This window comes from Myotis myotis, unplaced genomic scaffold (assembly GCF_014108235.1).
Source record: "Myotis myotis isolate mMyoMyo1 unplaced genomic scaffold, mMyoMyo1.p scaffold_m19_p_1, whole genome shotgun sequence".
In the NCBI taxonomy this organism is placed as follows: domain Eukaryota; kingdom Metazoa; phylum Chordata; class Mammalia; order Chiroptera; family Vespertilionidae; genus Myotis; species Myotis myotis.
The window spans coordinates 6,249,465-6,261,980 of record NW_023416313.1 but is presented as its reverse complement, the minus strand read 5'-3'; the positions used below and the strand labels follow the sequence as shown (position 1 = coordinate 6,261,980).

At 49.8% G+C, this 12,516-nt stretch overlaps 1 protein-coding gene across 12 annotated transcripts in view; it reads left to right on the top strand.

Moving 5' to 3' along the window:
- BOD1L1 (biorientation of chromosomes in cell division 1 like 1) overlaps positions 1–12,516 on the top strand; it is a 46,902-nt gene that overhangs the window by 20,725 nt on the left and 13,661 nt on the right. For 7 of the 12 annotated variants that reach the window (XR_004970984.1, XM_036329024.1, XM_036329035.1 and 4 more), the window contains 5 exons: positions 864–6,720; positions 7,467–7,531; positions 8,593–8,686; positions 10,044–10,087; positions 11,635–11,695. Coding sequence is in view for 7 of the 12 variants with exons in the window: in XM_036329024.1 (XP_036184917.1) it covers positions 864–6,720; positions 7,467–7,531; positions 8,593–8,686; positions 10,044–10,087; positions 11,635–11,695 (6,121 nt within the window). In the remaining 5 variants the exon portion in view is untranslated. Of the gene's footprint in view, positions 1–863; positions 6,721–7,466; positions 7,532–8,592; positions 8,687–10,043; positions 10,088–11,634; positions 11,696–12,516 lie in introns of those variants that run through there. The other 5 variants (XM_036329005.1, XR_004970985.1, XR_004970986.1 and 2 more) reach the window with 5 other exon arrangements.

Below are 12,516 nucleotides of genomic sequence, written 5' to 3'. Positions count from 1 at the left end.
TATTTATTCACAGCTAGTAAATATTCTTGATTTCTTTATTGATAAATTTGAGGCATATTTAAGTATATTCAGGTATTTTAATGTCACTTTAAAAAATATTTAATTTTATTTTGTGATAAATTTCTTTGGAAAATGATCCCAAAATTTTATTCACATTAATTTGTTAGAACTTAAGGTAAAATTAGGTTGATGAAATCCCTTTTAGTTTTTTCTTTGAGGTATTTCATTTTTAAAGTATTTTTTAAGATCTTGCTATATCCTGGTCCCTGTGTTAGTAGAAGTACGTTAATCTTTGTGTTAAATTGTAAGGAGATGCCATGGTAAGCTGACCCAGAGGCACAGAGATCTTTCTGAGAACTTCAGCCCATCATTTAAATAAGAAAAACTTCTTGTGTCTAAACTAAAATGTTGGAAACTTTCATTTTAGTATAAAGTTTTTTAATTGGCTACAAATGCTTTTGGACTGAAAAGAACATTGGATTGTCATCCACTCATTTTATATTTATTAATGACCACTTGGCATTGGTGGACTATAGTGGCTGAGAGTTAAAGAAGGCCTACATGCATGGACAGCTCTGGAGAAGCAGCTAGTCTCTATGATGGTGCCTGAGGTGTAGGGGGAAAGTACTAGATTTTAGACTGAGATCCTCTGAACGCATTGCCCGGGTATGAGCTTACTGAGTCATGCTGAGTTCCAGTTTCCTTGTGCAAAAACGAAATTAATCCCAACCACAGGCTGCTTACACAGACTAAGTAGGGTATAAAATATGTGACCACTCAGCATATGAAATGCACCCAGGTGTTAAATTTGATATAAAATGGACTGTAGTATTTCTTATATTTGAACCTTTACTTTCTTACAGCATTGTGAAAAGGAAAAGGTGTCTTCTTCCAAGGATTTGAAGCATGTTCATACAAAAAGTGAAGCAAGTAAACCTACCCGGAGACTCTCAGAGTGTTTGCATTCAGCTGATGAAAGCAAAAATGAGTCCAGAGTGGAAAAAGAACACAAAAGGCGGACCTCTGCTCCTGTGGTGGTGGAAGGGGCACAGGAGGAGACGGACGCGCGTGATGGGAAAAAGCAAGCAGAGCGCTCAGAAATGGTCACAGAAGAACCCCCGAAACAGAAAGGCACCCTGAAAAGTGAAAAGCATGTTAGGAAGGAGGATTCTGAAACACAGCATGTGAAGAACCTCCCTAAGAAAGAGACAAAGTCCTTCAAGGAGAAGCCTGAGAAAGAGAAAACTCTCTCTGAAGACAAGTTGTCTGTGAAGCATAAACACAAAGGGGAGAGTGCGCATAAAGCAGGCGATGAGACCGAGCCCCACCCCCTTGAGAAAGGGGTCAAAGGGGAGGACAGCGTTCAGAAGCAAAGCCAACAACCTAAGCTTTCTGCGGATGATAAAGCTGAACGGAAGAATAAACATAGGAATGAAAGGAAATTGTCAATTTTAGGCAAAGATGGAAAGCCAGTTTCTGAATATATTATAAAAACAGATGAGAATGTGCGTAAAGAAAACAACAAAAAGGAGAAACACCTGTTGATGGAGAAAACTAAGGCAGAGCACAAATCGAGAAGATCGGGTGATTCTAAAATTCAGAAAGATTCTCTGAGTTCCAAGCAACATGGAACCCCGTTACAGAGAAGAAGTGAAAGTTGCTCAGAGGATAAGGGTGACATGGACTCGACTCATTTAGATAGCAGTTCAAAACCTGAAGAGGCTGTTCCCAAGGAGAAGCGAAGAGCCAAGAGCTTGTTAGATGAAAGACCTGCGCTCAAGTCAAAATCAAAAAGTCAAGGCAAGCCATTAAAAGCCAGTGACATAGAATCACAAGAAGGTGTCACAAGACAGACAACCACTTCCAAACCAGATAAGGAGAGGAACACAGAAGACAGTGACCCAGACAGACAGCGGAAGGACAGATCCGAGGAGGCCGGTGCTGACCCTGCAGCTGAGGGTGTGGCATCCTTGGCCCACGGTGCACAGAAGGACTCCGGTCACCGAGCAAAGCCGCTGCTGGCAAAGGACAAACACAAGGGGGAGAAGGAGTCAGGCTCCTCCAGACTGGAGAGGAGATTATCAGATGGGCACAAGAGCAGAAGCGCAAAGCACAGTAGTAAGGACATGAGGAAGAAGGAAGAAAGCAAATCCGATGACAAGGATGGGAAAGAAGTTGACAGTAATCATGAAAAGGCCAGAGGGAATAGCTCAGTCATGGAAAAGAAATTGAGTAGAAGGGTGTGTGAAAATCGAAGAGGCAGCTCATCCCAAGAAATGACCAAAGGAGAAGAGAAATTGGCAGCCAATGCTGCAGGCACTCCCAGTAGTTCCTCCCTTCCGCGACCAAAAAGAGGAGGCGATGCCACACTGATCCCCGGGCAAGAGCAAATGGAGACCGACATGGAGCCTGCTGTCGGAAACGCACTGGAAGTATCGAAAACCCTGGAGGGCAGCAGCAGCGGTTCTCAGCAAGACACCGGCCTTGAAAATGTGATGAAACCAAAAGCCACAGCCATGGTCCTAAAGGATGAGTTAAGAATTTCCACAGGAGATGCAAAAGCTGCTCCCACCTGTAAACCCGAACGTGGAACAGTGGCTGCTGGTAATTCTGAAAAGCACACAAACCATAAAAGTGCCGGGACCAAGAAAGCACACGTCCAAAGTGCTGTGTCCAAGCTGAGTCCTGGGGAGAGGGATCCCCCTCAGCCAGGGACCCATGAAGCCAGTGTGGACTCAGAGGCTGGTCCCAGAATGGTGCCTCGTGTCCTGGCAGAAAATGGCCGGGCACAAAAGACTGTGAAGCACCCAAGACCCACTGAGGAGCGTGTTGCTCAAGGAGGTGCTGTTCATGAACATTCCACAAATTCGGACCCATCGCTGTCCTTAAGTCCTGTGATTGCTGTGCCTCAGAAACAACCCCATGGTGCAGATGTTGTTCCTGTAGGCGACAGAAGGCCTGTTTCAGATAGTGGCTCGGGCAGCACCTGCCTGGGGGACCGCTCGGGTCTCCCTCAGCAGAGCTTGTTGGTGAGAGAATCGGAAGTCCTGAGGTCAAGTCACAGCAAAGAAGGTGGAGCACTTTCCACACCAGATATGCCAGCAAAAGCGAGCCTAGATAGCAAAAGACAAATTCCAGAAGGTTCCCAGGCCACCACACTGCATGGTAAACAAGGGAAAGTAAACGTACCTCTTGGTAGCAAGTTAACAGACATGACTGTGGGACATGAGAATGTTAGCAAAGAAGACGGCTTGATGGATGAGTCCAGGAGAGAAAGTGCCTTGAGTGCAGAGCCCACCTCAAAGCAGATGGTTAGAACTGCAGCAGAAAGTGGCAGAAAGGATGGGCTCGCTGTTGTCCCTGGTGTGAGCATGAGCACCGAAAAAGATGCTCAAACCGGTGAACTTAAGCACAGTAGAGGCCCAAGTGAAGTAGAACACCTAACAGTTGTTGCAAGAAGGAAGGAAAACAGTGAGGTAGACACCAGTGCAGGAGGTAGCACTGCTTCCTCCATTTCACACCAAAGGAATAGGAAAGTTGAGGATGGGGTGAAGCCTTCTCTCGCCACCAGCACTAAAGGGAAGGACAAAGGCATGACCTCAAACCCTGTAAACACCAGGGCTGCCACAACCACTTCAGAAGCAGGCGATGGGGAGGTGGCGCTGCCTTGCACGAGCATTGAGGCAGACAATGGCCTCACAAGGGGCTCCAGAACCAATGCCCTGCACGCCAGGGCCCACGCCAGCCCAGGCACCGTGTTCGCTGCAGCAGAAGAAGGTGGGGCCGTGGTGACAGAGGGCTTCTCAGAGAGCGAGACCTTCCTCACCAGCACAAAGGAGGGAGAGAGTGGGGAGTGTGCTCTGGCCGGATCTGGAGAGCCAGGCGCAGACCCAGCAGCTGCCCAGGCAGCCACAGTCAATGACAGTGTCAACAGTGCTATGACGGAAGAGAAGGATGATGCTGTGACCAGTGCAGGCTCCGAAGGGAAATGCGAAGGTTCTTCCAGTCGAGACTCAGAAAGAGTCAGGGGGACTGTGACTTTCACTGGGGAAGGCGAGAGTGACGGGGCCGTAACCAGTGCCGGGACAGAACTGCGGGAGAGATCCTTGAGCAGTGGAGAGAGAACTGTGATGAGAGTGGGCCCCAAAAAGGAACCCGAAGGAACTGTGACATGTACAGGAGCAGAAAGAGGAAGCGAAGGCATGGCGGCATGCGCGGTCACTGGAGCAGGGCCCCAGGAGGAGCGCCTGGTGACGGGTGCAGCAGAGGTCCTGGCAGACAATGACACGCCACCGGGAGCCAGTGCCCCCCAAGAGGGAGGTGGGTCTGTGAATGACGGGGCAGAGGGGGAGAGCGCCGTCACCAGCACAGGGATCACAGAAGACACAGAGGGGCCAGCCAGCTGCACAGGCTCGGAGGAGGGCAGTGAAGGCTTTGCTCTAAGCTGTGAATCAGAAGAGAATGGACAGAGTGCGACGGGCAGCACTGCAGCCAAAGAAGCCACCAACGTGCCATTGGTCGCTGCCGGTCCTGGTGACGACGAAGACATTGTCACCAGCACGGGTGCCAAAGAGGAGGATGAGGAAGGGGAGGATGTGGTGACTAGCACTGGAAGAGGCAACGAGATTGGACATGCCTCCGCCTGCACAGGGATAGAGGAGAGTGAAGGGGTGCCCGTGTGTGAGAGTGCGGAGGAAGGGGATGCTCAGATCGGGACTGCAGTGGGGCACGCAGCGGCTGAGGTCGGGGCCACCATCGGCGCCCATGAAAGTAACGTCGACAGCATGAGTGCCGCAGACAAGGAGCTGAAAGACACAGAGATCTGCTCCAGTGCAAAGGGGATTGTGGAAAGCAGCGTGACCAGTGTGGCTTTGGCAAAGGCTGGGGCGGCACTGGGGCCTGAAGGGTGTGAGGGGCCCATGACAAGTGCAGCTTCAGGTCAGAAGGATAGTCCGCTGGCCAGAAAAGACCACGTCGAAGAGACCGCTATTTCCACTGGCCTGGTGGGGGGCAGTCACGAGAGACTGGTATCTGCTGCAGGCCCAGAACGGGAAGTTCATCACACGTCACCCAGGGAGAAAGAAGATGAAGGTGCCATCACCTCTGTGGAGAGTGAGGAGTGCGATGGCCGTGTGGCTGCCACCGCCAGTGACACCATTACCAACCAGAGTCGAGGCATGGGCCTGGTGATTTCCACCAGCACGATGAGTGATTGCACCGCGCAGCTCAGTGCCAGGATGGATGGGGAGGGTCATCCCAGTTCTCTGAGGGCTGAAGAAGGTGCGGAAGGCACTGGGGTCAGCACGGAGGAGTTCGAGGCCCCCATGCCCAGTGCGGCTTCGGGAGAGGAGAGCCCCCGCACTCTCGTGGGAGAGGAGGAGAAGGACGAGTGCGCCATGATTTCCACCAGCCTCGGGGAAGAGTGCGAAGTGCCTGTCTCCAGCGCAAGCACCATCCTGGGTGCTGGCAGCCAGCAGCCGGTCACAGCGGTTGGAGGAAGAGCCACCGGCCCCATGCTGGCCAGCACCGACGACTTCGACGCGCCCATGCCCAGTGCACCCACGAAGGCCGAGAGCCCTCTGGCCTCCACCAGCAAGGAGGAGAAGGACGAGTGTGCCCTCATCTCCACAAGCGTGGCCGAGGGTTGTGAGGCCTGCATTGCCGGGGTCGCTGCAGAGAGTGGAGGTGAGCAGCCTGGCCCGGCCATGGAGGAGAAGGATGGGAGCGCGGTCATCTCCACCAGCTCAGTGGAGGACTGTGAGGGCCCGGTGTCCAGTGCCGTCCCTCAGGAGCAAGTCCGCCCCTCGGCCACACCACCTGAGGAGATAAGCGACACCACTGTGATATCCACAAGCACCTCCGAAGGCCGGGAAGCGGTCATGAGGGGTGCTGGGCTGCGGGATGAAGACCGGCCTACCACCGCAGGGGCGGAGGATGTGAGTGAGGCCGCCCTCATCTCCACCAGCACAGCTGAATGCGCGCTGGTCCTCGCCGGCCTGGACGGGCATGGGGAGACTCCGCTGACTGCAGGCCACCCAGAAGGGACAGGGGGCCAGTCTGCTGCAAAGGTGAGCAAGTGTGAGGCCCCCATGCCCAGCCTTATTGCTGAGAACAGCTGTCAGTGCCCCGGGCCACTCCCAGGAGGAAGAGCAGTGAGCCCCGGGGAGAGGCGGGACGGAGTGCCAGTCAGCGCACTCTCTGCAGGGGGAGGCCAGTCGGGAGAGAAGAGAATACCCTGGAGCCCCGAGGCAGAGACGGCAGGGGACAGCAGTACAGCCAGCCCTTCGGCAGGGAGGGACTTGGAGCGGAGTGCTGACGAGCCTGTGAGCCTGAGACCATTGCAAACACCTGGGCAGACGGCGGAGGGCTCCTCCATCAGCGCCCACTCTGTGACGGCAGGGAAAGCCGGTGCTGAAATGGCTGAGGGCGGGCCACAGGGCAGAGACGCTGAAGTGGAGCAGCCGTCTCTTCCTCCTGCCCAGCAGGACCCCACCACCACCGCACGTATTCAGGGCCAAGGACCCGATGCCACTCCTGCCCACTCCGTCCTTCCGGATGTCTGCAGTGCGGCTCTGACAGCAGCCGCATGTGAGCAGGACTTGCCTATCAAGAGTGTCCAGGCACCAGCTGAGAAAACAGGAGATGGCGTGGTGAAGCCATCCCAGAAGGAAGGAGCCCTCGCGGTCACTGTTTCTCCTGAAGAAAATTTGGGTGACAAAGGTGAGAATCTCTCTAATGGCAAATTTTAGCCTTTTACACAGATGATTGTATGTTGAGCCCATTTACAGCAACCTTCCAAAACATGGTTTTGGTTCCAGCATGTCACAAAATAATTTATCAAACTCAGTTATCAAGCCTCTCCAAGAGGAACTTGTGTTCAAAAGCTCAAAGCCTCAGACTCATTTCTCATGGACACACAGGGCAGAGGCAGGAGGCTGAGGGACTGGAAGCTGCAGGTTACTGAACCGCCCTGACCTTCAGTGCAGGTTCCTTGTCCATCCAAATGGACACCTTACATCAGCCCTGTGAAATCAGTACTCTTAGCACCTATTTTACAAATGGGCAACTGGGGTCATAGAACTTACGTAACTTGCATGCTACTTGGGTGCCTGTAGAAAACACTACCTCTGAAGCTCAGCTTTCTGTTGTATAAAATGGGGAGCCAGATCGCTGTAGAAAAACACTTGGGAGTAGATGTCTCCACAGATAATATACTGCGTCATTCTTTCTGGGCAGCCCTCCTAACAGCAAGAAACAGTTTTACCGTCTCCACAAAAACTTAAATGACCCATGCATTTCCTCGGGTAATTTTCATACATGTTCCTTTTTATCATTTTCTATTGACTGCCAAATAAAACAGCAAAGTGGCGCAGTGTGCTAGATAAGAACCTTCTGTTTCCTTTTGGTTCAGGATGTATTTTGCAAGCAAGTTCTTACATTGGTTTAATGGCTTTGAATTTCATTAGGCAGCGAAGAGTCTCCATCGAATGTTTTGGGAGGATTGGACTTGAAAGCCAGCTTGAGGACTGAGGTATGGCTGATGGTTCAGCTGCGCTGAGCTGTAAGTGTGTCCATACCGTTTCACCCTATGTACACACAGACACGTAAGCTGTGTGTAGCTCTCTTGTTCTCACTGAACTTAAGACACTCAAGTATGGTTAATGTTACATCCTGTGGTGGGGAGCCAAGAGCCTCCATCATCCCCGAATGTAGGGCTATCATCAGTTCCATTTGCTCCAACCAGAAACCCGAGTCACCCACGTTTAATCCATGGCCAGTTCTCATAGGCTCCCGTCCAGAGTGTAACTGGAGTCCATCTGTTTCTGGTTCTGCAGTTACTGCCCTAGTCTCAGCCCTGCTTCAGTGGGTCCCTGCTAACTTCCTTCCTCTCCAGCCCTGCTCTGATTAGCACAGCCTGGGAGCTAGCTTGAAAAACATAAATTAGGTCATGCCATTACCCTGCTTAAGATTTCCAGTGACTTTCCATCATACTTAGAAGAAATCTGGTTTCTCATGGCCTTTGTGGTTTACGTACTTAGAGTCGCTGTGTCCCCTTTTTGCCTGCTCCCGAAGCGCCCTCCGGTGTGCCGGGGTAGCGGCGAGCAGGGCGGTGGTGGGCAGGCAGGAGGGCTCGGAGGACATGGGAGTTTGCGTCGGAATTTTGCAAGCAGAGTAGAAGTGCACCAGAGAAAGAACAAAAAGCCTGCCAGTCAGGGAAGCCTGTTGTAGGCGCAGAGGGAAGGGCCCGTGGTGAATCCACGTACTGCGGTGGTTTCGAGGTCCCAGCCTTGCGAGGGGGAGCGGTGCCGGTCAGGAAGAGCCTTCGTGTTGTACTAAGTTAGAGTTTTAATTTGAAGCAGTAGGAGAGCCATTGATGGGTAAAATATGAAATTAGATTGATTTTTCGTTTTGTTTTTTTTGTTTGTAAAAGCCGACATGTATTCATTTTGAAATTTTGTAGACTTGAAAGTAGACTTTTATATTGTTACAAAATTCTGGGTGGTTTTTTTTACATCCCTCGAGGTTAGTCTTGCCTTCTTGTTATAAAAACCACAGCTAAGTTATGTTTTTATGGCACTTTGGACTTTTTAGACATTTGTACCAGCAGTGGAAGAGACAACTCATGAAATTCCAGCACCGTCAGAAAGTCCGACTGGAGTAGGTGGGAGAAAGCCGACTGGAGTAGGTAAGCTCCTTTCAGCAGGTGTTTGCATCATTTTCCCTTGCATGTGGTTGTACCTTTCATTGCGGCTTAGAATCAGTAGCCAGTTCATCACAATATGCTGACAGGATATATGAATTTCCCTTGCGCTTTCTAAGATAGATTTCATTTTTAACATAAACCTTTCCTTATGAAGTGCCCGTCATTTTCATAGGAAGCCACTGTTTAAATGTGATAGCTCCAGTCACTGTGGCAAACAGAAAGTGCTTTGAGCAAGCTCTTGCTCCATCCCCAAAATGTATCTGCACCTCGCTGCCCTCCTAGGGGCTGAGGCTGTTTATCACAGCTCATTTCCAAAAGGCAGGTCTGCTGCCGTGCGCCCACCTCTCTAAACCCCCGCTCTGGGCCCTAGTGACTGCGCCCAATCTGCTCCCAGCCTGCAGAGCGTTCCAACCTGTCCACACCACAGTCGTCAGTGGCCACTGCAGTCTTCTTAGAGTGTGTGCCCTGTGTCAGGAAGGATTAGGGCAGCAACACACACTGGTCCAGAACTTCTCTACACTCTTAAAACTCATTGAGGACCCCGGAGAGCTTTTGTTGTGTGGATTATACCTCTTGACATTTACCAAGTAAGAAAACTGAGCCCTGGCCAGTGTGGCTCAGTCAGTGGGCGTCCTCCCATGCACCAGAAGTTTGCTGGTTCGATTCCCAGGGCACATGCCCAGGTTGCAGGCTTGATTCCCAAGTGGAGGGCTTGCAGGAGGCAGCCGATGGATCACACATCCGTGTTTCTCTTTCCCTCTCCCTTCCTCTCTGTAAAAATCAATAAAAAATACTTTAAAAAAAAAAGAACACTTTGGAGGTTCTGAAGTCCTTTGTTCCCAGTTATTTCAGATCACTGTGTCTGGGTATGATTCCGTAAGAGATCTACTTACGTAAAAGGAAGTTGTTTGAAAGAAAAATGTGTGTTCTGTCATGTTGAGTAGAAGCAGTAGACCTTGTACTTCAAGTTTCCAAAGAATATAAATAGACCTTTGCTGTTCAACGGTGAGGACCTAACTTTTCATTTGATGAACCAGCTTCACACTGCGCCCTGCCCGTCAGTGGAGGTCTCTTCCGAGCCTCAGGTCCTCGGCCATGAGATCAGGGGGTGAATTAGGGACACTGCCGTTGCAGTAAAGAGGCCGGCGGCTTCCATTTCTGTGGATGTTCTGATAGAACATGGACCATAGAGAGTAAGTGGTCAGAGCTTTAAAATTCACAGAGGTAGCCAGGCGCATAGCATCATAGCCCTGCCTAACTGCTCTGAACATCTGAGTTGTTTCTTTGTGGTTCAGGCACAATACTCAGCTTCCTTATTTCTCACTGTTGTTTTGAACAGCTGAACAGCAGAGGGAGTCTGGGTCGGTGAATGCATCACTGAAGGTGAGTCGCTGTGACAGCTGGTTTTCCTCATGGTTGGGGTGGTTTTGGTTTAGTGTTTGAGAGCCATGGGGGAGGCCTGTCCTGTGCATTACTTTAGGAGACAGGAGGCTGTCGGTAGCATGTTCTCCTCTCGAGTTCACCTGACCAAAGTATTTACTTGTCCATTTTCATGTCCAACTATATCTACTGATGTCATGAAATATAGTTGTTTTCCTCGGAAAAAAAAAAAAGTCACTCTGAATTTTCAGCACTGAATGTAGGCCAGTATCATGAAATAAAAGGAAGTGGAAGGCTGCCCAGATCACTGAGACTAGAATGCTCACCTGGGGCACGAATGCTAAGGAAACGTCAGAGAACTGGCCTTTCCATCGGTTATTGCTGCGTTGCAAGTCGGGTTGTGGCGGTCATTAATCACAGTGCTGTGGACACAACATATTTTTTTTTTAATATATTTTTTATTGATTTTTTACAGAGAGGAAGGGAGAGAGATAGACAGTTAGAAACATCGATGAGAGAGAAACATCGATCAGCTGCCTCCTACACATCTCCTACTGGGGTTGTGCCCACAACCCAGGTACATGCCCTTGACCGGAATCGAACCTGGGACCTTTCAATCCGCAGGCCGACGCTCTATCCACTGAGCCAAACTGGTTTCGGCGACACAACATATTTTTGAGAACTAAAGTTGACTTTATGTTTTAGTACAGTTTTTCTGATTATACCAAACTATAATGGCATATACTTTTTTTTCACATGTGAAAAAAAATGGTATATACTTTTTTTTCACATGTGGCTCTCATAATCCCTTTTGTGCCCTGAGATCATACCAGGAGTGAATACTGTAAAACGCACCCTGCAGGCAGCCATGATCTTTCCCAGCCCCCTGTGGCCTCAGGGGCCTCACCCTGTGGAAACACCCGTTTGGAGCAGGAAGCTTGTGCACAGGCTGCTGAGTGAGAAGGAAGGAAAAGCCCACTTGATTTGGTTCAGGCTTTCCCTGCAGAGCTAGCAGGTGACTGTGAGCTCCCAGCATGTGCCCTGTCCTACCTCAGAGTTTCCCTGAATCCCTGCGTCCCGGCAGCTGCCTCCCCATCCAGGCACAGCCATCCTTTCTAATATTGGATTTTGAAACTTTCCCTCAGTAAAGAGAGAAACAAAAGGTGTAGTTGACAAGATTTGCCAAAGGGAAATCTTATGACAGAACAACAGAATCCTTTAGCATTTTAAGTAAAGGGAAAAAAAATCAAGAGGGATCGTTGGATGGGAAGAGAAATCAGAATCCAGGGATGTTTTCTTTCTTACACTTTTGCGTCAATAATGTTAAAGGCAAGGAGAATAAGCACGGTAGAATGGTAATTGTTAATCGGGACCTTCTTCCAGAGGAAGATGCTCTGTGCTCTTGAACTTCCGGGTGAAAATGAAAAGAGCACGCATCCCAGCCCCTCTCAGTGTCCCCACTAACAGCAGATGATGCTCATCCCCTTCTTTCCCTTCTGCCTCCCAGACTTCTCAGACTAACCACAGCAACTTTCCTATTGTATATTTAGGTCGAAAATTCAGGCTCAAGAACAAATGAAGATGTTCACAGCAAGTCTCATAACAAAGAAGGTAAGTTAGCTAATTTCCTGGTAGTCATTTTACTAGCAGCTACAATGACAGTTGTTAAGTGCTTGCTGTGTGCCAGGCCTGGGGCAAGTACCCCTAGGTCTCCTCTCATTGAATTAAGGTAATGCAGTCAGGTGAACGTTGGTGGCACCACATCGGGAGTTGAGGAAAGTGAGGCCCAAGAGGCCCAGGGCTTAGTCAGGGCGTGCAGCATACAGTGTGTAAGTGGTGCCTGGGGCACTAGAACTTGCGAGTGACCTCATGTTGGGCTCCGTTCCCGTGCACATACGGACATGCAGTCCCCTGTGGTCTGCATTGCAGGAGAATTCTGAGCTGAGGGTTGGCTGGGTTAGTTCCTCATGGATCAGGGCTGTCACCTTTATGTCGGTCTCTCCCAGGGGTGGGCCCTCACTCCATGACTTCATGACGGGGAAGGCTGCCAACTCCAGAGGGAGTTGTTCTTTTCCAACAGAACACGGAGTTCGGTTTGTTCCTATAGATTTTGTTCATTCTGTATCCAAGAATGGGGAAAGTGGTCTTAATCCTCACTACAGCTATTTTTTTTTTTTTTGCTACAGCTATTTTATAGTGTGTTACACCGTATTTCAAACCAGCAGAAAGCAGCAATAATTATAAATCCACGTACCCATCAACTAATTTTGTCATAACTTAAAGTTTAGTATATTTGCTTCAGATGCTTTTTTAAAAATGTTATAGATACAGTTGAATCTACATTATACCATCCCAATCCCAAGCTCCTTTAATCTACCCCACAGGGACCCACCACTCTGTATTCACTGTATATGTTCTCACACACAGTACGT